Raw genomic sequence first — 26,645 nt, 5'->3', positions numbered from 1 at the left:
GGTTGGTTTTACCCTAGTCTTCTTTTTGTCTTACGTCTCTGCACGATGAAATAGAACTTGTACGATACGGCCTGTATCACGTTTCTGATTCGATCTTCAAAAGGAGCCCAGGAAAATAGTGATGCATGGACGAGAAGGAAAAATGAGACTGGCCGAGATAGCAGAGCCTACTGATGGCGTGACACGCAATCCGCGTACTTATCATGAAGCCTATGACCTGTCAGTCGTAGCAGCTGTAAGCCCGTTTAAGTGAAGTTGTGATAAGACCGGAAACAGATATACAGCCAATGGACAGCACAACAGCCTTGATGACTTCTTGGAAACCGGTCTTGAAGACGCTTATCCTTCCAAGAAGATGGGGACGGGAAGACTTCCGGCTGAAGGTGTACCCTTGACTCACCGAAGCTAGTTGTAGGACGCAACCCGACCAGACGGCCAGGCTTATTGGTGTCGGGGGGAGGAAAGTGCTTGCAGTAGGCGGTGACTTGGCGCATATCTCCGCGTCGAGTGGGACCAACCGACATCGAGTCTTCTTGCTAAGCATGTGATACTATAGGAACTGACGTTCAAAATCGTCGCCCAGCGCTCGTTAGCGGCAGTGTCGAGCCCGGTTGTAGCCTTAACATAGTGGCCGCTTTTTCTCTTCACGATGTCTCCTGTCAGCGAGACCCTGACTTGCTCTTCGGCGACCAGCTAGGAACTGCCCGACGTTGTTGTCGACGCGAAATCCAAGAGAGAATACACCCGCGGCAAGTTCCTCGGCAAGGTATGTGTATCCTCAGATTACGGGAGCGCTACGTTCTGTACCGCATAACGTGCTGGTTACCTTCCATAGCCTTAATTTAACAACCCCGCGTGAAAAAAAAAATTAATTGCTCTTGCTGCTCCTTACATTGGATAAAAAACTAAGTATGTTTCAGCGCTCATACAGTGTAGAACTAGAATACTTTACCGTCCGTACCAAACGCAACGAAGCACCGTGGTTTGTTTCTTTGCTGGGTAGCGAAGCAGTTTGGCTCCCCCTAGGCTCTAAGCCTGTGTACATTAAGGACGACCATTGTTCTCGGCTTTAAAGGCCCTTCTGCCTTGTGGGGCGCCATAGGGGCTCACCCCCGGTGTTTTCCTCGCACGCGCTGCGTTGCTATAGCGGCGGAGACGCGACTATAGGCACGTCGTCTGCTTTCCATGGCAAAGAGGCTGTTCTTTTTACTGGCGTGTGCGGCAAGTTCAGTAGAAGTGCTTGGGTATTCCACTGCAGCAGCTTCGGGAGATAGTGATGTCTTATTCCACGGCAGCGTTAATTGAATGCGTAGTCTTTGTTAGAAATGTACAGCCCAAAGGGTTTGCTTCTATACCGTGTAGGGAGGCTCTTAAATACATTAGCCAGTCCTAAGCTTGGGATTGTCAAGGACTTAGGTTCCTTCCACCTTCGTGAGGTTAGGGTCTCTGAGAATGCAAGGGGCGCCGTGCTGCAGGGCTGGGAAGCAGACCCCTTGGGCTGTATACTTTCGACATAGAGTCTAGGGAGGTGGGGAGCGTAGCAAGATCGCATGGATGGCTTTGCACACACAGCAGCATGGACGAAGGTCAACGTGCAGTCCTCCTCACTCTTCAGCGCTTCTGGGCACACATGTTCGGTTTTCATTTCATATTCTGCGCGAAGGGGCAGGAGTTCCATCGCTCCTCTTCAGCACCGACCGATGCATAGCAGAGACTTTGGAAAATAATCGTTACTCCTAGTGGATTTTGTAGGCGCTGTTATAAGAATGCAAAAATCTGTGTAAGGATCATCCCAGACACAAGCCGAAGGTGTCTGGTGTCTCCATATTTGTTAATGGTGTCTTCGACTGGTCGCTCCCGCGAACCGGTTAGGATCTGGCAGAGTGGGAGCCGCTCTCGCTCTGAGCGCATAGCGAGACAAGTCAAGCCGAATGGTCGGCGAGTTTTCAGAGCGGAAGCGCAGGAGGCAGAAGGGGGACGTAACTTCCGGAACCACTACGCAGGACCGCTGCTGTTGTCAACAGTAGCCGCACGCAAGGTACCTTGACTACCTTTAGCGGCACGTGGCCGCCCACAGTTTGCATCGCGGTCGCCGCTTAGCCTGTATCGATCGCTACCCCGGCTTTCCGTCCCACGGGACGCTCATTTTTCGTACATCGCCTTGTGGATAGCACTGTCGTCCTCGTTAGAGCTGCTGCTGGAATCGCTGTTGTCATGCGACAGAAACACAGACCGCGTTCCTAGCGTAGTTATCCGGCGTCTCTTGAATATTTTGCCTCACACAGCGCGGCACCCGCAAAACACAACGCAGCAAGCGTGACTGCGTCAAAAGCCTACGCTTGCTTCTGCCTACGCGCAGGGGACGCCGACGCCTCGCACCGCTTTCGCGAAATGGCGGAAGTAGCTCTGTCACGTGGACTCATCTCGGAGCCGCTCCGACTTTCTTCTCGGAGCGCGTCAGAGCGCTCTGAGCTGGAGGTGAGCGCTCAGACAGAACCAGCCGAATGTAGTCAGAGCGGCCGGTTTCGACCAGCCGAATGTGCGGACGCCTCTCAGAGCGCTCCAAAGCGACCAGTCGAAGACACCATAAGAGGACTCGTTCAGCCAGGAGGGGGCGGAGCCACCGACAAGGCGCAGCGCCGACATGCGGTCGCGTAGCCGTCGAATTCTGATCTGCGCGCGCCCGCCGAGCGTGCTGGGGTATGTCGTCTTCTTCTGGAGCCGGGCCCAACGCTGCACCTCTGTCGCACACATTAGTTCGTAGCGACCGCATTCCGATTCAGGCGGTACTCAAAATGCACCCTTGTGCTAGCTCTTGATTCGTGTTGAATTTCGATATGTTTTGACTGCCGCTAAGCTAATCCGCAGTGCGGGGCTATAGAAGCTCGCGCTCGCAGTTATTTCTTTTTTTTTTACTTGGAAAAGTAATGCAGCGCTATACTTCACGAGGCCACAAAGAATTTGACAGGACGGGCATTGTACAGTCGTCAGCATGCCTGTATAGTCTCTGCATTGTCGCAAGCATTCTCTCCGGAACCATACATCTGCTTACAAATTTCCCTTATTTTGCGCTACAGGTCGGCGTTCGAGCGCTATAGACGGGCGCGCTGACGACTGTACTTCAACTACATTTATTGAAGCAGACACATGCTACATGTGCACATACTACTGAAAAAAAAACCTAGTAGATTAAGGTCAGCAGACAATATTATCGCCTATTTCACAATCTGAACTCACTGGCTCGCAGGGAGGTTGCTGTGGTGCTGACGCACGTGTCGCCTAATTCACTGATAAAGACACTTCTGACAGTTCACGAGAAAATCTGTCCTCACTTAGAATTTTGATTCCCTCAAGTCGTGGCTCATAGTTACGTGCCACGACAAGGATAGTACGCAATAGGTGATAATATGCAGTGTGATCTCCTTAATCTATTCGAGGTTTTACAGCCATAGCTGTTTGGCGCCCGTCCCTGGGTTTCTCGTAGCCGTTGTTACCATGGTAATGCACCCAACAATTACCATAGCAACCCGGGTATACTTATCATCTTGCATGACACTACGTAGGATGTATTAAGGGCTCTATTAATGCTGTTAATCGGTTTGTGTCTCGTCGTCTGATGTCAACTTATGTCACGGCCAACCTCAGTCGCTAAGCCTACGGGTGGCTCTGTTTGGAAAAGCCGCCTGCCAAAATTAAATGCCGACGCAGCTATCGATGAATATCGCGTTACGTAGTCTTAACCGTCCTGTGAATGTTTTGTTTTTTCTTGCAGTCATGAATGCGCTCAGCTCCTTCATTCTTGTCTTGACTTGTGTGTTCCTGCTTGTCTTCGTTCTTTTCGCGCGGTGTTTTTCGTCAATTAGCCGTGTACCAACTGGCCCAATAAGAATCCGTATTCAATAAATGTAGTAGGAGTACAGCGCCCATCCTGTGAAGTTTTCCGTGTGTCTTGTAGTGTTGGATTGCTTTTCAAGTAAAAAAATGCATAACCAACCAGTCCCGCAACGCATTTCTTCAGCAGTTAGAGGCTGAGTGAGCTCTTGCTTCGATGCGAGAGTGTCAACGGTTGGTTTCCCCAGGTGGGCGAAGGCCAGACACGTTGCGGTGCATTGACATGCCTGTGCAAACATCACTAAGGAGGCACATGCATAAAACAATAATACTACGGGCACGCCTAACAAAACAAGTTGCTGGGCTAGTTGGGTGGGGAGTGTTCGTGAAGAAGTAATGCAAGGCTTTAGTTTAAGACGAAGACACACAACTTGACAGGATGGGCGCTGTACTGCGGCCATTTTTATTGCAGCGCACATGTAACATTTATACTTAATGAAAGTAGTGAGGAAAGTACGGTAGGAAGAAAAAAACAAGAAAACCTAGTAGATTAAGGCGAGAAGCCTTCAATGTTATCGAATATTTGAGTGTGAATTAACTGCCTCGCAGGGAGTCTGGCGTGGGGCTCACTGCTTCTTTCCTTGCATATTCTTATTTTCCCCATAATCTTCACTGTACTTTTTGCATACTCGAAATAGTGTTTATGCCTGGTCGACTGTTTGCATGCGGCCAGAGCACACTCCTGTAAAAATCCCTGAAACAGGGATTGGCTGTATTGATAAACAATAAAAAAAACTCTTCTGACAATTGGCGTGTACTTACTTCTCACAATTTTGTAAATATGAAAACTACCATAATTGTGAACCTCCATTGAGGGGATCAAAATTACAAAAAGTACAAGTAAGGACAGATTATCTCGCGAATTATCAGATGAGCTTTTTATCACGGAAAGAAGCGACACGTGTGTCAGCACCACATTAATCTTCCTGCCAGGCAGTGAATTCAGATCATAAAATAGTATCGTCAATTATGCAGCCTACCCTACTCAATCTGTTTTTTTCCCCTACCGTCATGAATGGACTTCCGCTCAGTACCTTCATTCTGTATAAATGTAAAACGTTCGGTTAATTGTGGTTTAACGTCCCAAAGCCTCAGGCTCTGAGGGACGCCGTAGTGAAGGCCTCCACAGATTTCGACCGCGTGGGGTTCTATAACATGCACTCACATCGCACAGACACACGGGCCCCTAGCATTTCAACTCCATAGGGGACGCAAGCTGGGCCAGAGGGCGCTGCGAACGCCAGTGGACAGTGTACAAGCAGGGTTAGAAATCAAACAACGCGGTGTAGGGAGGCTAGCTTTGGGAGCACATGGCAATACACCCAATCAGGGAGTACAGGGGGATATGGGATGGGCGTCGTTCGAGAGCAGAGAGGCTAGCAGTAAGATAGCATTTCAGGGGCGACTGAGAAAATTAAAGGAAAAGCAGTGGGCTAGGAAAGTTTTCAGATACCTGTAAAAATGAATGTTGACACGAAATGGAGAAAGCGAACTAGAACACTGACAAGCAAATATCTGGACAGCAGTAGGGGGGCAAATCAACAATTATCGGTTAAGAAAAAGGTTGAAGAAACCGAGAGGGCTCTGTGGAAAACAGGGATGCTGACGAAATCGGCACTGGGGACATGCAGGATCTTTAAGCAGGAAATTTCCAAAGAAAATATCTATGATAATTGTAGGGGAAGCTCTTTGTTGTTCGAGACCAGGACGGCTGTATTGCGGACTGAGATACTGTGCAGGTACCACGAGATATACACGTTATGCGGTGCGTGTGGAGAGGAGCAAATAGCTCAACACTCGATACTTTTCTGCAAATGGCTTCACTCTACAGTGGAAAGCAGCGGGGCTGATTATTCAAAGTATTGGCATTTAAGGACGGTGAAGGAAAATAGATTTTAAGCCGGTAGAAACGGCCAAGCGACGTTTATCTCAATGGTGGCTGAAATTAAGAAAAAGTGAAATATCACGAGCCATGGAAAAGTGGCGTGGTCATAATCATATTAATCATAATAAAATCCTAATCGTAATAAAACAAAAATAACAATCCAAGCATTATGAATAATGAGAATAATTAATCAATAAATCTTCATTTTCGGAGCCCAGGAACAACGCTAAGGTCCAGGTGCTGGTATACCATAAACACAAAAACGCAGTCCTTTTCAAAAATACACGATCCATGGGTTCAGTCTGTGTAGCCGCACCACGGCGCTGCTATCTTCGTAGGGCGGTCGCTGTGGGAGAGTCCTGTGTGACTACACCCCTTGCCCTCACTCTCGCGCTTCACATGATGCGCCTGATGAACTCTTATGTGCGGCATTCGTCTGTTTCGCCGCTGGCGCTCGCAACGAGAGAGGGCGCCTGCAGTTCGCGAACGTCTGTGTGCGCGCCTGCATGGGGCGCCGCTCGCCGTGCACACATCGTGGCGCGAAAAGCGAGTGTCATGCATAGATGCTTCCGCTTTGCCGTGCTCTCTTGCCGAGCTGTTACAGCAAGACTACCGTCGCGGAGCGTTGAGATGCTTAGCAGTGGCGAGGTCTTGTTTCTCTGCCGTTCAAATATCGCTCGCATGTATAGTGCTGGCGAAAGTGTGGTTTAAGATTTTTTACCGAAACCACTCAAACGCTCACCAACGCTGACCAATAATCTTCTGGCTTGGACAGTTCTTTTGCCGTTGCATAGAAGCAGGAACACCCACTGAAAAGTTGCAGAAATTCGACCCGGCAGCCTCCGAGTTCGACCGCACCCATCACGACGCTGACCTTCAAATTTAGCCTGGCGACCCCAAAAATTTGGCACCGGCCGTTCCCGGAATTCAACCTTGGCCGACTTCGATCAAAATCGATGTCTAGACATAATTGACTGCGACCAAAAAACGGTGGTGACCTCCAAATTTGGCCCTGGCTATTTCCATATTTTGGCCAGGGCAACCCCCTAAATTTGATCTTTACCGATTTGTATCAAAATCGACTTCCCACCATAATTGTCCATGCGCGACACGATAGCAAATTAGCATAAAAGCAGAAAAGGGTGCACACGGCCACCGATTTGCCCATGGCGAGAGTGGGATTTCTCTTCATGCCGCCAAACACAGCGAACCGTAGGAAGTATTTGGTACAGCGAACCGTAGGAAGTATTTGGTACAGCGAGCTCAATTGGTACAACGACTGCCATGGGCAGGTGGTGGTCCCGGGCTCGAACCGCGGAGCTGCGCGGGTTCATATTCGGCTGCGAAGTTTTTGTGAAAGCTGTATAGCATTATTTTATGGCCTTAAGGCGGCGCTTGTGGGGATGCTCATGGGTAATTGCAAGTCTGCGCCACCTTTGGGAGATTCCGCTAAACGTTAGACGATCGACTGTCTCCGTTGCGAAGAAATGTTTCACTCACGCAGTGCTGTTTCATTTTCCTGTAATTTGGATGCCCATGCAAACAAGCTGCCATTTATTTTTCAGGGCGGACATGCACGATGCTACGAGTTCGTGGACAAACAGACGAAGGCGGTCTACGCAGCCAAGATCGTCTCCAAGAAGCACCTTGAGGAGGGGCGCCTGGCGGAAAATGTAGGTTTTTAACCTGGGCTCCCTCCTTTCTCCGCCTGCTCGGTTTGTAGACATTTTCTTAGGGACAATGAGTCTAATATCATGAAATTTCTGCAGTTGGTAAAAATTGCTTCCTTGGCCTTTCCTCGCAATGTTAATGTTTGCAGACTGTGTCTAGGGAAAAACAATCTTTGAACAATTTTTCCGCCACTTGATTTAAACCCATGTCGTCAACCATCCCGTCCCCTTCCATCAAAAAAGAAATATATTTAAGTGACCAACATTTGGAACTGAATGGCGGTGTTGCTTAGCCTCACAAGAAACTACGAGACATGCCCAGCAATTTCGGACAATGTTGAAAACTGGGAAATTGTAAATACCTTGAAAGCAATATTGATTGTAGTGACCCATTCTTCTGATACGTAGCAAAATCTCTTTCAAAGTCTTTCCATCGGTCGCCCCGAAGAGTTACGACTCCCGTAGAAAACCAATTGTGGAGAACGCTTTTGACTATAGCAAAAAACGTTAATAGACAACAAAATTAAAGACTGCCGTCGGATCATCTGCAGATATGTTGATTGTTATATGAAATTTCACTTTATATAGAAACTTTCGTTCATAAAAGGTTTCCCCCTCAAAAATGCTTTTGTCGAGAACTGCTGGGTACATGGTTAAGGAATAAGTGTAGGCCAACGTATACTAACTATCCTATTATTGCCTCTAGGAATTTTCTTACTACGATTTATCTGCTGAAGAGGGTGACAAGCGGGGTACAAAATTTTTCCTTTAATCTTGAAAAAGAACTGGATGGATCGACAGCCGCTTATTACAATTGTCCGACTACATTAGTTGGTCATCATGATTACCTTTGTAATTTAAGCGTGCGCGGCTTTAGTGCGCGTGCTTAGATTCATCTTCTTCCAACACTTTCTTTCTTTTGTTTCCGCTGAACACAATATTCACGGGGCTGCTAATTTAATTGTTGCCTACAGCTGGAAGAGGAAATCAACATCCACAGAACCTTGCGTCACAAGCACGTCGTGGCTTTCTACAACCACTTTGAGGACGACGACAATGTGTACATCATCTTGGAGCTGTGCAAAAGACAGGTGCGTTAACATTCTCCACATCTCCGTCGCCCGATCGAAAGGTCTACAGGGATGTATCCTATTTGAATTTTGCTCTTTACCATTTATCGTGCGCGCAACAGTGCAGCGAAGCCAAATCTGATAGGACTGGGCTTTCTGAACGTTCGCCTTATCCTGTTAGTGAGCCTCGACGGAGTCTTCCTCTACTCGACCTGGAAAGTACTGAACGGGAGTGTGAAGAGAACCTTGCACAAATTGAAATCAGGAAGTGCGTCAAAGAAAATTGCAGCAAGAATGTGAAGATGTCTTTCCTTACATTTAGTGCCTTGCGCAAGCTACGATGCCTGGCTTATTTATCTCTTAGCGCCTGCTGACAGGATGTTTAGACGTATCTTCCAAGCCGCTCAAGTGGTGTACGACCGTGCCTATATCTTTTTTTGCCTTCATCTTTGCTGCAACTTTTTTGCGAGAGAGTCCACCTTTCGTTCTTCAATCATAGCTTAGGGCGCAGACACACTTGAAAACTGCTTCCATTGTTTCACAAACTGACATCTTATACTGTGGTGCCCGCATGTGGGCAAAGTACTATGTGCCTTGAAATACAAATATATTAATAGAGGTTTGCCGAGGCCGGCTTGATTTCTATGATCTTGCTGCAGTCTCCACACCCCAGCTAAAAACCGAAGAGAAATTATGCTCTCCACCTACTCCAAAAGTGGGCTTCAGCTTCACGGGTCTTTCCGCGCAATAAATTAGCGCATTTATTTTAACGCGAGAGCGTTAAGATCCCTGTGTCGCAGAAAAGCCGGTGTCGTCGGCGTTGGCCATGAGCGAAAAATTTCAGAAGCATAAGACCTCTTTCTTCCCTCGCTCCGTCCTTTATCTCTTCTCTTATGGAGCGGTTCATGTGTCGGCCGATGTACGAGACATACTGCGCCATTTCCTTTCCCCAAAAATCAATTTTAATAAATAAAAACCGAGTAGGAAATTGGTCGACTTGGGGAATCGAGCCAGGGCCTCAGGAGTGTGAGACGAGCACACCGTAACCACGCCGCTACGCCAGCTCGATGGTTTGGAATTAGAAAGTTTTAGTTTCACGTACGTAGAGGGTTCACGTACGCAAACGTGAGAAGTCTACGTAGCCTGCACGCAGGTGGTTTGAAACCCTTATAGTTACACGTACGCGAAACACGCCACGCGTTACGCCTAGCGCCATCTACTAAGAAACACAGACACTGGTTGTAGCCAAAATCATCCAAGGCAAGTCATTAAGCGAAGCCATTCATAGCGAGACCGTTGCTATGACGACGACCAACGCTACTTCTTCAGGCTTAGCAGCTGAAAAATCGCCCTTCTGTCTGAAAAACAAAAACCATTTGTAGCTTGGAACCTTATGCGAGGGTAACAATGGGCAAATCGAAGGCGAATACAACAGTTTGGAACACGATATCGCGTCGAGGGATTAGCGACGAAGCTGTTATCGCTGCGAAGCGGCGGGCAGGGCGCCGCCATGTTTGTTAACGCTACGTACGCAAGCAACGCAGAGACCGCAACGTAAGAATCCGAATCTCACGTACGTACGTGAGACTCGCGCATACCCTTTGCGTTCTGCGCATGCGCACTGATCACCCGTAAGAGCTCTACGTACGTGAAACTAAAACTCTCTATTCACAAAGACGCGTCTAGTGAATACGGTGCTGTCTTCGACGGGTGCTGTTCCTTCACTTACGGCGCGGTTTGGGTGTCCACCGAGATATGTGAGACAGGCGTCATTTGCTTTCCTTAAAACTAATTTTATTTTAAATTTCCTTGCCTTACGGCTCGGTACGGCTGTCCACCAAGATATGTTTCCTTTCCTTAAATTGTCCGGGCAAGGGGTCGCACCGAAGAACGATGGGGTTCCGTGGATTCCTTGGCAACGCTGCAACACGCTCTCGCGTCCTGGGGCCAGATTACGTAACTGTCAATTAGGAAAATTGTCAAAAACTTGTCACAAAGGTGTCAATAAGCCTCGCTCCTATTGGTCGGTTGTGGCCAGCGGCCATATTGCTTCTTTTGCGTCATGGCTGGCTGCTGATGACGTCACGGATATGACAGAAGTGATGACGTTGCACACCTAATTATGCAGGCGGTTATTGACAGTTTTTTGTCAGTTTTGAGGCTGTCCATTTGACCGTTGAGTTTGTAACAGAAAAGGGCGGCGGTGTACGCAGCGATACGAGTGAGGCGGATGCGCTCATGCGATCAACGTCGAAGGAGGGTGCACGAAGACGCGTTTGACTTGCCGGAAGAGCTGTGTCGACGCCTTTTTCGACTGGAGAAGCAGACTGTGGAGTGGTTAGGCGACGAACTCGCCGGTGAACTGGGAGGTTTGCGTGCGAGTGTGCTGTCGGCGCGGCGGCAGGTGCTGTGTGCACTGCAGTTCTTTGTCACGGGCGGCTTTCAGGGCGGCCGTTGGTAGCGAGGCGCACGTCGGCATCGCACAACCGACGGTGAGCAAATGCGTGCGGCAGGTATTGGAGACAATATGTAAAGTAAGTGCGCAGAAGGGGTGGGTTCCGTCGTCACCTCTTTGACACACAGCTACATATAAATAAGACACGCTTATAAGCCTGCAAAGCACTTTATTTTCCCCAGCAAATGTCACTTCGTGGTCGTATTCTGTTTCCCAAGGGAAAAGAAACAAACAACAACTCGTCACATACTGCAACACCTCACCTTTTGGCATTTTTGTCATCGATCGAAGGAGCCGAACAACACAATATTCAACAAGCTGTCTTCGTCGATTTCGTACCAAGTGCTTCTTGCAAGTTCGCTCGGTAGTCATGTAGCTTTCACTGCATTCGTTGAAATATTTCTGTGCACTTAGGTAAACCGCACACTAGCTCGATTCCAGACGCCGCGCAAAAAAACAATAACACAGCGTATAACAGCTGCTTCTGTGCAAAACGGCCTTTTTACTGCCGTCAGCACACCCCCGCGGCCGCGAAAGTTACCCACCAGTCAATTTAATAGCACAACTTCGCACGCTTTTTGTTGTGCTTAATATTTTAGAACTTTAAACACAATGTTTTGACAAAATAAAATATTAGTTATTTTCATCGTTGCTTATTTCTTATTTCTTTTTACAAGAAATAAGCAGACGGCCCCTGGAATGCTCTCGGGGCGCTGCCCTGCTGTAATTGGCTGATTCCTCGTTGCGTCACGTGGTGACATCTCATCGTGACGTCATGTTGACGTCACTGTCAATAACTTGTGACAAAATTTGTCACTGTTACGTAATCTAGCCCCTGGTCTTGAAGACGATGCTTAAGCGTCCTCCAATTTTTGCAGTCTCTGGTGAAGATGCATCGGTGCCGACAGACGCTGACCGAGGTAGAAGTCCGCTACTTTCTGCGCCAGCTGCTCCTCGCCTGCGAGTACCTGGTGCAGGAGCGGGTCATTCACGGAGACCTGAAGCCCGGAAACCTGCTCCTCACCGAGGACTTGCAGCTCAAAGTGGCCGACTTTGGGCTCGCCGCCCGCGTCAATTACGAGGGGGAGCTCAAGAAGTCGACCTGCGGCACACCCAACTACGTCGCCCCAGAGATCTTGACAAACAAGGGCCACAGCTACGAAGCAGACATCTGGTCCGTCGGATGCATCATGTGAGTCTCACCTGACTGCGCATAAATTTTTTGAACTGGCTGCCATGTTAATGCTTACAACAACAGCTCGGTGACTGTTGTAAAAGTATACCAGTCCGCAATTGCACTAAGGGGACAGTCTACCGTCGAAAATGTGAATATAAATGTTGACACATTTTTTCCTGTCTGGTGACAATAACGAGGAAAATACTCATAACCTCGGAATTTATTTATATTATTGCGATAGCTTTAAAGGCCTAGTTTTCCAGAAAACCAGCTGTTGGCGATGTCGTCATCGCCCTTCTGGGCGGAAAATCACGAGCGTGGCTCTGACAGGTGCCGCCCAGGAGGCAGGTGTCACCCAGGACACGCGTGACCTTGGGCGTCATCACAACCTGCCCACCGGATAGTTAGCAAATTGGCCACCATGTCATACCTTCGTTATATATGGGAATAAACTCATTACGCTATCGCGTAATACCCTTAAGGCGGAGTTGAAGTGCCCCTGCAATCTTTCAATTTGACGGAGCAAGTTGGGCCAGAGTTGAAGATTGCACTGGGTGGTGTTCAAACTTAGAAGCTGTGCTGGCCGTCAGGCTACTTTGCTTGAAATAGATTTGAGTTTTACGAATGAACTGAGCGCCATTTAAATTGTTAAATTAATTCGGGGAAACTTGAAGCGCCATGACTTCATCCTCTTGGAACTAGTCTCCCCTTCCTGCACAGTTGAGCTGTACTTTTTCACCTTAAAAAGTTCGGAAAGTTTCAAATACCAAGACACAGAAAGTGACGCTACAACTGGGGAAAAAACACGGGTGTATCTGAATATATCATTACTTTTTATTGACTGGTTTTCCAACCATCCAGTGCTTTAATTTATAGTTGCAATAAAATCCATGCTTCAGTTATGGGACCGTCATTATTGTAATTGTGAAAAGTAGCGCAAACGACTCGAGACGCAAAAGTTGGAAGAAGGCACCACTATATACCGATTCCTTTCTCCTGCTAAAACTGTAGACGAGCCTAAATTTTGCTTTTCAATACTCACCGTTGTTTCTAAATTCCTTCAGCTGTCGCCCCTATACGTTTCAAATACTTCTGCCATGGCATAAAGCCGGGTATACATTAACCAGGGCGAGGAGTTTTCGGTTGCCGCAGAGAGAATACCATCTATGAAATTCGATACAGTGTCTTTTTATAAGCTGAAATATAGCTCATCCGCATCACGCTCAAAGTCGGGTACTTACGTGCATAAAGAGTGTCCTTTGCCCGCACCGACATTAATTAACAGTTAGTGAGTATTATACGATAGGGTACTTATGGGGCAGAGGGGTTTATGGGGGTGAAACGTAGAGGCTCACCAAAAGGATTCAGCTTCAGTTAAGGACCACCGTTAAGAGACCGGAAGCGCGCAGAGTGGGTGAATGAACAAACGCGTGTTTATGACGTCCTAGTCGAAATCAAGAGGAAGAATTGGGCTCGGGCAGGGCATGTAATGCGAAGGCAAGATAACCGCTGGTCCTTAAAGGGTAACGGAGTGGATTCCAAGAGAAGGCAGTCGCAGCAGAGGGCGGCAGAAGGTTAGGTGGGCGGATGAGATTATGAAGTTTGCGGGGACACAGTGGCTGCAGATGGCACAAGACAGGGTTAACTGGTGAGACATGGGAGAGGCCTTCGGCCTGCAGTGGGCGCAGTCGGTCTGATGATGATTGTGATGATTCGATAGTTGCCTCCCTCAGTGGCTGTGCATGCACTCCTATAGCTGTAACGTGCTCACATGGTATCCGCGCAGACAAAAGTGCGGTTTCCCGCGAACATTGCGAGGCTGTCCTTCGCAGGTACAAGCTGCTGTTGGGGTGCCCCCCTTTCAAGGCGTCGTCGAGGAAGGAGACCTGCGCCCGAATCAGGAGGAACGAATACCATATCCCCTCGAGTGTGTCTTCTGACGCAAGCGCCCTCATCCGGTGGATGCTCCATCCGGAGCCAGCAAAGCGGCCGAGCGTCGAGGCCATCATGCACCATGATTTCATGACCAGGGGTGGGCTTCATTCCCGAATCACTGGTATGCCTCAGTGCGCTGCACTGATGCCATGGTTCATTTTCTCTTTTGTTTTGTTCATGTTTATCACCTGCGATGCGCGCACTTATCACTTTCTATTTTTTTAATGCTAGATGCTACCAGAGGCCGGTCCTGATTGCATGCAGCAGTTTCTGCGATGTCCTAAATCGCTGTAGCTTTCAGGCCCCTTATCTAAAATGTGTACTGTCACCTTTAAAAATAAGAATGATTGATCGGGAGGGGCACTGCAATCTCGATGACCACAGAGTATGCATGCTGATATCAGCGCCGCTGAGTGGTTTTCTTCGTGGGCGCATGTTTGCTGAGCAGACTGAGTTGTTAGTCAGCCTTTATGAATGTGATTGCATTTAGGCTGCCGTCATGCACTTTCCCGCTTCTCCTCTACGAAACTCACTGATTGGTCGATACCCTTATGGCGTCATCAGAGCAATGTAACCCCAATTGATTAATCCGAGAAGCCCGCCAAGTTTGAACTTAATCACGAAATTCTCTTATTGATCGAGAGAGGTCACGTCACCTGTCCACCGCGGAAGGCGGCAGCCTGCTCATCAGATTGTGAGCAAACTGCCCGTGCACCGTTGCCAAATGCGATGCAGTGGCCACCTGCCCACCATGGCGCTGCACCGTGACAGTGGCGCATCGCTTAAGGTCAATTCAGACGGCGGTCTGACGTTCGCCTGTGGGCCGTGCATCACGTGTTCATGCGCCACTAAAAACTGGACTGCCATCCGATGACGTCAAGCGGAGGCGACGGGCCAAAAGAGCAGACGACGCGCTGAGTGTACCACTGTTGCCAGATTATTTTAAATTGTTTGGCAACGCTGGTCAAACTGGTTTTTCCTCCCGACCCATGACTGAGATTGAATGGTGAAGGTGCGGACATTTGTCCAATTCCTCAAAGGCCTGGGCCGTTTTGCTGGTCGAGTCGATCGCTTTGCCATGGTAGCGAACGCAGTGCAGCTTATCAAAACAGCGTGCCACCTTAACTCCAATTAGCGAAATGTGGCAGCCGAATATTATCAAGAGCGGTGGTTGCCAGAGCTCGCGCGCGTCTTCGCGAGTCGCCGCTAATTCCCTCGAGGGGAGAGGCACTGGAACTTCCTTGGTTGTCCAGTCCGCGGGCCAACAGGAAGCCTCTCAATTTAGTGACGCACGAACACGTGATGCGTGGGCCGCGGGCGAATGGTCCGTCGTGTGAATCGGCCTATACCCGCTGCACCACTGCGCCAGTAGGGGCATGAGGATTCCCCGCGATCTATGAAGAATGCAGTTGAGAGCGTGACGTCATCAACACCCCGCAACCACCAGTGGATCAATTATAGGGCACCCCCGAAGTTCAAAAGGGGGGTATCAGTAAAATCTTGAATTTGGACCACTTCCCAACATCCCTAAGGACCCCCAGAATATTTGGAAGCCAACCCCAGAAAATGGATTAGGTGGAATAGTTGGTCGGATTAGTATATTATCGTGATAATCCAATGTAAGGCACTCGAACATTCTAAAATGTGATTACTTATGCACATCATATAAGACCAATGAAATCCGTTTCAACAGGAGTTTTCTCGGGAAAATCGCAAGAACAAGATTACACTAATTGTAGACACCACAGCAGGCAGCCTAAATGCTATCATTTTCTTCTGGAAGAATGTGGTTAAGAAAGCCCCCAAGTTTTTCTTGTGTGCGTGCAGCAACTTTGTTCGTGTTGTCGCCACTGTTACGTGATAATATTGTTACGCCGAGTTGTTGGAGGAATAAGAGGAGAGGAGGGCGCGCAGACTGATCGGGCTCTGGAGCTTTGTTTAATTTCATGAGGCGCAACAAGGTGATTCTACCGGCTGCCAACATTGAATCCCTCGGTCAGTCCCCTGCTGACATCGCAAAGGCCTTAGAGGATATGGCGTGTGGCCTAGAGCTTCGCTTTACATCTGCTTTACCTTCTCCTACTATATTCACATGTACCTGAAGTGATTTCGCTTAGGTCTCTATGCTGAGCTGCCGCAAATTGTTCTGCGCTTATCCCTAGCGGCTCCTGGCCCCGATAAGGTCACTTCATCTATGATCAAAATTTTGTTCAATGAATCTCCTGCAGACCTGTTGGCTATAATTAATCATTCTTTTAAAGGTCCTTGGATACCACATGAGTGGCGTCTTGCTGAAATAGTTCCACTGCTTAAAAAGCAAGGGAAAGGCTTAACTTTAGAGAATCAATGCCATATTTCGTTAACATCGAACCTAGTGAAATTGGTGGAAAGGGTCCTTCTCAGCCATGTCATGTCATTCATTTCAGGGAATGCTCTATTGAATCCATGTCAAATTGGATTTAGGCCTGGTTGTTCAATTTGATGCGCTCATACTGACCTTGAGAGTCGTATTAAATTAGCGCGCAATAGAAAACAGTTTGCTGCGCTTGTCACTTTGTATGCCATTAAGGCATACGACAGCGTTGTGCACTCGACTCTATTACTAAGATTACAGGAACTCAACTTCCCAAGCTATTTTATTTGAAATTCCTTACAGGCCCATTGGGCATTGTGTAAGGGGGGCGAAAAAAAGATATAATACAGTGCATTAATAACCAAAGGAAACAAAAGGAAACGTACGCGACGCAAAATAATTCTCTACAATACAGGATAATGTGCTCACCGAACGTGGAAACAAAGCGCGATTAAGTCAAACATGGAAACATGGCAAGCAAACATAAGTAATAAAACATCCGAATGGCACGAGTGTAGCAGCAAAGCAAAGAACAATAATAGACTTGAACGTAGGTGTGCTAAATGACGGTTTCAGTGAAATATGTGATGAGTTTAGAATGGAAAGATTCTAGATTAGACGCGTAAGCGATGTTGTCTGGCAGATCATTCCATAATCTGATGGCTCGTGGTAATGCAGATGAGTTAAAAGCCAATGTGTCACCATATATTCTTGCGAAATTAAACTGATTATATAATCTTTTCGGCGTGCGGGATGAGACATCGAGTTGAAATGAGGTAGTTCTATTGAAGTGCGCATATTTGTGAAATAGTGTGAGGAGAGCGATGTCACGGCGCGTGCTTAATGATTGTAGAGAAAGATCTGTTTTAATCTGAGTAACGCCTGAGCGGCAGTTAAAGTTTCGTGAAATGAATCGTGCTGCCCTGTTTTGGATAGATTATAACGCGATGATCATGTTCTTATGATAGGGAGAAGCAAATTCAAGTTGTGGACGAACAAAAGTGAGGTATGCTAGTTTTCGAATATTAGATGGTGAATTTCGGAGATTACGGCGTAGGTATCCTAATGACTTTGAGGCGACGGCACATATGGATGAGATATGGTATGACCATGAAAGATCTGAAGAAAAGTTAACGCCGAGGTATTTGTAATGTGATACGTGAGAGAGTAGATCATTTTGAATACGGTATGTATAGCTAGATTTGTTATTTTTACGGCTGAAAGAGATGACTTTGCACTTGGATACATTAAGAGTCATTAACCATGAGTTGCACCAGTCGTTATTAGTAAGGAGGTCTGATTGGAGCGCCAGGTGGTCATTAGTAGATCTAATAGGGTGGTATATAATGCAATCATCCGCCAAAATTCGCATACTAGAAGTTATATTATTAGGTAAACCATTGATATAAATAAGGAATAATAAGGGACCAAGCACACTGCCCTGCGGTGCACCGGAGTTAACTGGGGAAAGGTTAGAGGACAGATTATTAACAAATACGAACTGTTGGCGATGCGAGAGGAAGTTACGAAGCCATGTTAAAGTTAGCGAGTCTAGACGGAGTGACGATAATTTCGAAATCAAGCGGCAGTGAGCTACGCGGTCGAACGCTTTGGCAAAATCAAGGAATATACAGTCAGTTTGAAGGTTATTGTTCATATTAAAATGCAAATCAGTAGTTAGTTCGAATAACTGTGTTTCGCAGGAGTGACCCTTTCTAAACCCGTGTTGATTAGTGTAAAAAAAGTTATTCTGCTCAAGATGACTAAAGACATGCGATGAAATTATATGTTCAAGCATTTTGCAGCAGATGCACGTGAGAGATACAGGACGGTAATTTTCAGCGGAGTTTTTGTTTCCAGATTTAAAAATTGGCACTATTTTAGCTATCTTCCAGTCTTAGGGTAGTATTCCTGTAGTTAATGATTGCTGAAAAATATGAAATAAAATTTTGCTTGCCACTGGAACTGTATTTTTTAAAATTTTTGAATTAATGCCATCAACACCAGCCGAAGTAGATACCTTAAGAGAATTTATGAGACACGTGATGCCTTCTTCAGTTATCTGAATAGGTGTCATGTAGCGGTAATTAAGATCCGGAACTTCCGGAAGGGTGGAATGATCTTCAGAAGAGAACACAGATGAAAAGAAGGTGTTAAGTATTGAGGGGCACTCGTTGTCTGAGGTGGGGGTGTTGTTACTTTGTAGAGAGATGGAACTATCATCACGCTCAGGGCATACTTGTTTCCAAAACTTTTTGGGGTTAGTTTTCAAAAGGGCTGGAAGATCATGTGAAAAATATGTCTTTTGCAGCAGATAAGGCGGAGCAATAGAGTTTTAGTGCATCACTGTACTTGTTCCACGCAGAAATGGTACAGGCACGCTTAGCAGTCCGGTATAGCCGCTTTTTCTTGTTCCTTAGTTGTTTAAGCCTTCTAGTAAACCAGGGATTAGATTTATCTTTAGTTATTTTGATCACAGGGACAAACCGGTTGATCAAATATGAAATCTTATCTCTAAAAAGTATCCAGTTTTCCTCAACGCATCGGTTGTTAATTGAAGGTAGAAATGTGTGATAAAAGAAGGTTTCTAGTTCTGTGTTGATAGCTGTGAAATTAGCCTTATTATAATCGGGAATCTTTTTTGTTACGTAGCCCATAAACTGAATCGGTATGTCAATACTTAGCTGAAGTAAATGATGATCGCTGAATCCCTTTAAAATGAGTTACTGATCCTATCGTTTCCGGTGCTGTAGTCAGTATCAGATCTAGTATGTTAGTGTCGCGTGTAGGTTGGTTTACAACCTGGAATAGGTTGAAATCGAGCGTCAGGTTACAAAATTTTGTGGAAATATGACAAGGTGATGATAGTTGAGCCCAGTTGATTAAAGAAAAATTAAAATCTCCGATGAGATAGATGCTATGAGCAGGACATAACTCTGTTGCTTTAGTAATACTGATACGCAATTCATTAACGAAAGAATGACTAGAATCTGGCGGGCGGTAACAAGCGCCTATCAGAATCCTAGTGCAAGATAGTAGGCAGGCGGTCCAGACAATTTCCAGATTTGAATCGGTGTTAATTACGTATGATGTTATTGTTTTCTTTATGCCTAAAAGGACGCCACCGCCTCTCTTTCCAATGCGATCATGCCTGTATATGTTGTATGAATGTGCACCGCGAATGATTTCGTTGCTTGTAATGTTAGGATTCAACCAAGTTTCTGTAAGAATGATGATGTGCGATTCACTATCGTCTAGGAAAGAAGAAAGCAGATCGCGTTTTGGCACTAGGCTTCGGATGTTGGCATATGACAAAGATAGTGATTGAATGTTACGTGCACTCGACTCATGGGTATCATTCGGGCATTTACTATTGTTTAGCTATCTGTTGGACGGCACAACACTGTCTGTAGTGGTGTTATATCTGTACGTCTTGGGTCCCATTTCTGTTTTTTTTTGGAAAATAGAGAATTTTACTGCTGCCAAAATGGTGTTTCCTCAAGGAGATTTCCACAGACAAGAGGTGTTCCGCAAGGTTCAGTTCTCTCACCTGTTCTTTTTAACATTTTTCTAAACTCAATTCCATGCATTTTTTGCATCAGCAGGTGCCATTCACACTCTTTATCGAACCCTGCAAAATTACCTCAATGTTCTTGACAACTGGCTAGGAAGAATTCATCTGTCCCTTAATGTGAAAAAATGCCCATTGTTAGTATTTACAGTTTCTGTTCCTGTAAATATCTGCCTGGTCTATAGAAATATCATAATACCTCAAGTTCAGACGGTGAAGTATCTCGGAGTAATACACGACTCTACTCTATCCTGGCGGCCACACATTGAGCAAGTTTCTGCAACTGTTCGGGCCATTGGCATCCTGCGCAGGCTTTGTGGTGCTAGGTCAGGCATGAGAAGGCATACGCTTCTGATGATTTATAATATGTACTCACGCCCAATTTTGGAGTTCGAGTGTGTTTTATTCTCAGGAGCTCCTGCCTATAAACTTCGACCTCTTGTGCTTTTGGAGCGTGAGGCGTTGCGCCTTTGTCTGGGGCTTCCAAAATATGTCGCCAATGCTGTTCTGCACCTTGATGCGCGAATGCCATCGTTATCAGCTAGGTTTCGCCTTTCAACAGTTCAAACATTTTTAAAATTGTGCGACTCACCTCTGCACGCTTCCAGTATAATATTTCTTAGTCAACCTTCCGCCTTTTTTAGTGCCGCCTGGTCTCATTTTCATACCCCTCAGATATGTTACGTGGAGTCCCTCCTTGATCGCATAAATATACATTTCACAGATGTCCACTAAATGTTACCAATTCCTCATCTGTCCAGATTGAATTCGATGACATTTTCCCAACGAATGCAAAGCTGCAGCCCTTCCCGCTTCTTCAGGGTCAATTGCAGGACCACCTAAGGTCCTTTCCCTCTCATGTTCTTATTGCTACCGATGCCTCGCAGGATCGTGAAAAGGCAGGTGTGGAAATTTTTTCGCCTTCACTGGATTGGTCTATTTCTCTCCGTCTATCTGACGTCACTCCAATTTTTCTGGCTGAATTATTAGCAGTAATCTTAGGCTTACGAAAATTAGGAACTACCATTTCCCAGGTCGTGGTTATGACAGACTCTCTGTCCATTTGACTTCCTTATCCTCACCCACTGAGTCTCGGGCATTAGGCCTCTTTAATTTCCTGGTTCCACTCCATCGAAATTCGGTAAGGTTGCTTTGGGTACCAGGTCATATGGGCTTTCATTTAATGAGGTTGCAGATTCCTTTCCAAGAGCCTCTCTCAGCGGCCCAATTGTTGCTGTCCTGCCAGTGTGTGCATATACAGCTGGAGTGAGGTTTCGCAGCTGCACAATATTTCAGGAATTTGCTGCCTCGGCTCTTACATCATCTCCCGAATATCAGCATTTTCTGCATCCTTGGAGTAGCAAAGACTGGCGCTCACGCAGACTAGAGGTCTCTTTCATGCGCTTGCGTTGCCGGGTTCCCCTTCTAAATTTCTACCTTCACAGATCTGGCCTGGCAGCTTCCCCACTGTGCCCTTTTTGTGCCCAACCTGAGACAATAGATCACCTTCTGCTGTTCTGCCGCCGCTTCTCTCATTTGAGGAAGCGTCTTTTGCAAATTCCATTTCATCAACTGGGCTTGCCTGTGTCTTCCGCGGTTGTTCTTTCCATTGGCGCTTCTTTGCTTGGACGAAGTGACAGGAGTGTGCGCTCTGCTGTGCAAATTTTTCTTTAAGAAATGCAGCGACGCACATTCTGATTTCTTTTTTCCGCTCTCAGTCAGTACGACATTGCAACATTACAGGCATTGTGTACTATTATGCACATTAAGCCATTGTCCCGTCTTCGATCTCCAAGTTAACAGGACCCCTGTCCTTCCCTCTTCCAGACTACATCCTATTACCACTCCTTTTCCCGTCAAAACTTTCCTGCATCCAGCAATTAACTGCCTGTGTCTTGGCCACTCCACCGTAGTGGGTATGTGCCAGCAACGTCTGAGGCCTTCCTTCATTTTTTCCTCTGGGCCGTCGGCGACCAGCTTTCAAACGTAGAGCTCTCACCTGTACTAAAGCCATTTCATCCGCTACAATATGTAAATGTGCAACTTTACCCACCGATAATTTTTTACTGTAGTGCAAGTAAGTTCCGAATAACTGAAGAGTAGGCCTCTGTTCGCACTAGTTCGAGCCAAAACGGAACATTTCTTCATCCTACAGCCGCCTGCCACAACGACAGCAGAAAGGAGGCCCGTCTCAATTACAGTGAAGTGTGTCGAAGTACATAATAAACTGGCGCTATAAGAACCTCACGTTACGCTTGAGTTTCGTTCCTGACTGCAGCAAGGATTTCTAATTATGTCCAAAAATTTTATGACCTTAATTCGGAGCATCCAAATCTTAGACCAACACTCCGGGTCCCGCGTGCATGGTGCGTGACTTAATTTACGTTGCGAAAAACTCCTCTCAAATTACCGCCATACAAGACCGGCGTTATCAGCAAGACACAGCGAATTACTGTAGCAGTCTAAATTAAAAAGCAGCCGCCGCGGTGGCTGAGTGGCTACGGCGCTCGGCTGCTGGCCCGAAAGACCCGTGTTCGATCCCGGCCGCGGCGGTCGAATTTCGATGGAGGCGAAATTCTAGAGGCCCGTGTATTGTGCGATGTCAGTGCACGTTAAAGAACCCCAGGTGGGCGAAATTTCCGGAGCCCTTCACTACGGCGTCTCTCATAGCCTGAGTCGCTTTGGGACGTTAAACCCCCATAAACCAAACCAAATCAAAATAGGTTGAGAGTGGAAACATCACAAAACTGTTTCTGCACGGGGACACATTCAGTACTTTACACAGAAACGTTAGTGCACTCGGCCTGTATTGGCTATTTTCTCAAAATCGACACCACGATGCGGCGGCGCCGCGAACTAGTCTGAGAAAGATCGGCAGCGCGCGGAAACATGTTTGCAAGTCCGCCCTCCTGACACTTAATGTGAACTCAGTAAAGTTTTTCTATGCTATGCACTTCTGTGAGTGCTTCCTCGACGCATTCAGACATTATGATAAATTGGTTTTCTCCTTGCACCTTTATGATTCCATTCACATTGTCGAGGTTTTCTGCCCTAAGTACGAGTCTCAACAGTTTCTCAACCTCTTCTTTCGAGAAACGCTACTGACCTCACCATTCTACTGCTCGTATTGCACGGGCGTTGAATTCTTTTCGCGTGCTCCTTCCAGGGCTCCTTCCTGCACGGCTGCCAGTATCCTGTCTCACCACAAAACCCGACTTGGACAAACTAAACAGCGGCATAGACGCAACCGACCGGAAACCTCTTTGGGAGAAAAACGAAAATTGTGGTAAGTTGCCCTTTCTCTCCGCTTGGGTGATGTCGCTGGAAGCGGCAGCGCAGGTCCAAGTGTTTTCGCTCGACAATTCTGAGCACAAGACTGCGTCAAAATACTTGCAGTCCCTTCACTCCGGCACCACAAGTGGTCTTCAAAACGAATGGAGTTACTTTAATAAACACCTTTAGCACTGTGAACTCTGAAGCGCTGGCAGGCGACGGACGAATGGAGGACGTGACACACAGTGCGCTGAACTAACAACTTTAATATCAAAGGAAGGCGATCCGCACGTTTTTGTACAGTGACCCACTCCGGTTCGCGAAACATCAGGCACACCCCCGTTCATACCGAAATCAAGACGTGGCAGCGAAGGGGAGAGTGGGCGGGCGAAGGGACGCAGTAACAACTCTTTGCAAAAAAAGAACTATCTACACACACCGGCAGTCCTGTGCGGCCGGCGGTGACAGGGATAAAAAGATAAAAACAATAAAATGCAAAAGGAAAAGACGCAAAATAGACATTAAAATCTCGGAAAGCGGCGTGAAGGCATGCATAATGAGAATGAACTGAAAGGATGGTTGGAATGGGAAAACAATTAACAACCTAAAAGCGAGCGATGAAAGCCAACGAAGAACACGGTCTAAAATGATGCAATGCTAGTCGGCAATGAACACGGCCTAAAAGGGGATGAGGGCTAACATAAAATCGACCAAAAAGAGCAAAGCAAAGAGAGTGATGAAAACTAGAAGAAAAGAATAGAAGAGTTGGTATTGCGTCCCTTCGACAGCCCCCTCTCCCCTTCGCTGGCACGTCTTGATTTCGGTATGAATGGGTGTGTGCCTGATGTTTGGCCAACCGGTGTGGGTCGGACACCCTTGTGTCTTTTGTGTCTGCATGGTGTGGGTTCAAAAAATATGCCTGCGCGCTGCCCCTGCTTTTTCGCTTGTTTTTTTTTGCTTTGAATTGCAAATGCGCCCTGTAATCACTGATAATCTCGGGTTACTGTATAAAAACGTGGGGCTTGCCTTCCTTTCATATTAAAGTTGTTAGTTCAGCGCACTGTGTGTCTCGGCCTCCCTTCGTCCGTCGTCTGCCAGCGCTTTAGTGTTCCCAATGTCAAACCAACTCGCCCAGCAACACACCCAGCTCACCTTTAGCACACCGTGTACCGTGTTACCGTTCTGTTACCTGATTATCAACAGCCCGCCCGCCGCCAGTGCGCAAGCGCTGATTGGTCGCGATGCGGCAGGCGTACGCTCAGCTGTTTAGTACGTGGCGCCATCTGGCGCCATCAAGGCTATCTGCGATCTGCCATAAAGCATTAAAAAGCACCATCATCAGGGCAATGTCATTACCAATTCGAAGGCTACTAAGTTATCGTTCGCAATTATCCCGGTCCAACCAACTGAATAATTCTGGTAACCATTCAGTAAATGCTTTTGGAGAGATTGCGTAGTCTTACCTGTCACCCTTTCTAGCTGCTCTTTTAAACACTTTTTCTTCCTTGTCCAGCTGCCCCTGCCTGTGGCTTCAACTCAAGCCCGCCAACAAAGCTCCCGACATGCTAGCCTAAAAGGACTCTGCTCAACAGCATGGCCTGCATCAGCACTGACGACCCCTACATTGACGGGGGTATTTTTGATGGCAAATAAGTACGTGTATATTTAAAGATTCATACGTATTGACAATAACGCTTTATCATATAGACTCGTTCACGAATACTCGTCTTTCCGGTGCCGCCATGGGTTCCTGTGGTGTTAACTCATATTATAATCAGCCTTTTAATTCCACAAAACAAATTTTAGGAACCACATTTACTTTCGCGCAGCATTTTAGCTATTATTTTCTTTGCTGACTAGCACTAGTCATGCTTCGCCATTGCAGCTCATGACCACATGCTAATTTTGACAAGGACTGTGTAGCTGCCCGCAAGGCTGCGATTGTGCTTCATAGGTGGATCGTAGTGACTCAGTTTTGATGTGTGCACAGACTGTGGCTGTAATGCAATTTTAATTTATGTACGATACAGTTGAATAAAGCTTTGTACTGAGTGTACTGTAGCAATTTTTATTCACTGTGACTTTTGTAAAACAACCGTCCATCGCCTTCCAGGGCGAAAGAACGATGGTGGTTGGCAGAGCTCTTCGATCACACCAACTGCGGAAAATCGGTTCCAAAGCCTCTTATCCCGCGTTGACATTCCTTGGAGGTTAGCAGATGGTGGCGCCATCTAGGGGCAGGACAGCAGGCAATCGGTGGTGCACTGAACATTTTTATTTTAGAGCGAGAGGTTTACTCCTCGGAGTACAACTTCATGTTTCGTTGTGGATAAGACAACGACCTTCAATGCCTCACAGGGTAAAGCCGATCTTAGCTGAGTGGTGGTATGGCCGAAGCTATGGTAGTATGACCACGTGATCATGACTCGGACCATTGGGTATCTGACCTTGATGTTTGACCTTGATCCGTGACATTTGATGTGAGACAGTGGCCAACACATCGACAATGGCCTTTAATGCCTCAGGGGGTTAAAAAGAACGTAACTGCGTGGTGGTATGGCTCAAGCTATAGTGGTGTGACCAGGTGATCATGACTATGACCATTGGGTACCTGATCTTGACCTTTCACCTTGGCTTTTGGCATTTGATTTGAGACAGTGAAGACCACGCATAACAGCTTTCGCTTGCACACTGTAGTCGAAGCCGCGTTGAAGCTCGACAATTTTTTTCCTGGGGCCGTGTTCTGGCGACTGCTTCAGTGTCACTTTTGCAGCCCGCTGTGCAAACAGTGGTGTGAACAGTACAGTTATTTTCCTTTCTTTTACTGGACCTCGTAACATACTCACCGCAGCTGCTGCAGCAAAACCCAGTCTCGCCGCTCATTCTACAGATGACCCCATACTGAAGGGGCGTCCGGTGCAGCTTCAATGCGAAATAGGCTATAGGCCTAGCGACGACCAGGGCAGCCAGGCAGCTGCGCCCATAGAGTTACTACTGACTGTGCCGTTCGTTGCCCGACGGCCCCGCGCGCGGCGCCTTTGCCGAAAGCTCACTGCCTGCGCAGGCAAGTTTTATCGCTGCTAGCAGTCTTTCTGATAGCAGGGCTGTTTTCCTTTCTGGGCGGACGTGAAGCGTATACACCGAGGCACCGCTGTGCCATGGCAAGCTGACACCGGCTGTGGGCGGAGCTTGAGAAAAGCGGCGCGCCGGCGCTCGCCGTTCCGTGTGTCCCTGCTTGAATTGGGGCGGCATGCATTTCGGAAGCGGCGACCGGAGCGGCGCGCCGGACACGCTGCCGGACATGTGTCAACTGCTTAAGTGCGTGATTATGGCCAGCACGGTCTGGTAGCTCTGATGGGCGTCCG

The 26,645-nt window shown here is 47.2% G+C and overlaps 2 protein-coding genes across 2 annotated transcripts in view; both read left to right on the top strand.

Moving 5' to 3' along the window:
- The window catches only part of LOC144109721 (serine/threonine-protein kinase PLK1-like), a 29,270-nt gene extending 20,724 nt beyond the window's left edge, over positions 1 to 8,546 (top strand). The window contains exons 6-7 of the mRNA XM_077642519.1: positions 7,342 to 7,449; positions 8,421 to 8,546. Coding sequence (XP_077498645.1) covers positions 7,342 to 7,449; positions 8,421 to 8,546 — 234 coding nt within the window. The remainder of the gene's footprint in view (positions 1 to 7,341; positions 7,450 to 8,420) is intronic.
- LOC144110825 (serine/threonine-protein kinase PLK1-like) lies at positions 634 to 25,168 on the top strand. Its single transcript, XM_077643916.1, has 7 exons — positions 634 to 766; positions 7,342 to 7,449; positions 8,421 to 8,537; positions 11,850 to 12,163; positions 13,981 to 14,180; positions 23,174 to 23,293; positions 24,794 to 25,168. The coding sequence occupies exons 4-7, from the start codon at positions 11,862 to 11,864 to the stop codon at positions 24,847 to 24,849; spliced, it is 678 nt and encodes a 225-aa protein (XP_077500042.1). The 5' UTR covers positions 634 to 766; positions 7,342 to 7,449; positions 8,421 to 8,537; positions 11,850 to 11,861; the 3' UTR covers positions 24,850 to 25,168.
- Positions 25,169 to 26,645: the final 1,477 nt, after the last annotated feature.

The sequence above is a fragment of the Amblyomma americanum genome, chromosome 11 (assembly GCF_052857255.1).
Source record: "Amblyomma americanum isolate KBUSLIRL-KWMA chromosome 11, ASM5285725v1, whole genome shotgun sequence".
NCBI classification, from domain to species: domain Eukaryota; kingdom Metazoa; phylum Arthropoda; class Arachnida; order Ixodida; family Ixodidae; genus Amblyomma; species Amblyomma americanum.
Note: the sequence above shows the minus strand (reverse complement) of the source record. Positions and strands in the feature narration are given on the sequence as shown.

Coding starts and splice junctions, on each gene's coding strand:
- LOC144110825 (XM_077643916.1), top strand. CDS start 11,862: ATGCATCGGTGCCGACAGACGCTGACCGAGGTAGAAGTCCGCTACTTT. Junction 14,181..23,173: donor CCATGATTTCATGACCAGGG/GTGGGCTTCATT, acceptor TGCTCCTTCCAG/GGCTCCTTCCTGCACGGCTG. Junction 23,294..24,793: donor GGAGAAAAACGAAAATTGTG/GTAAGTTGCCCT, acceptor TTCCTTGTCCAG/CTGCCCCTGCCTGTGGCTTC.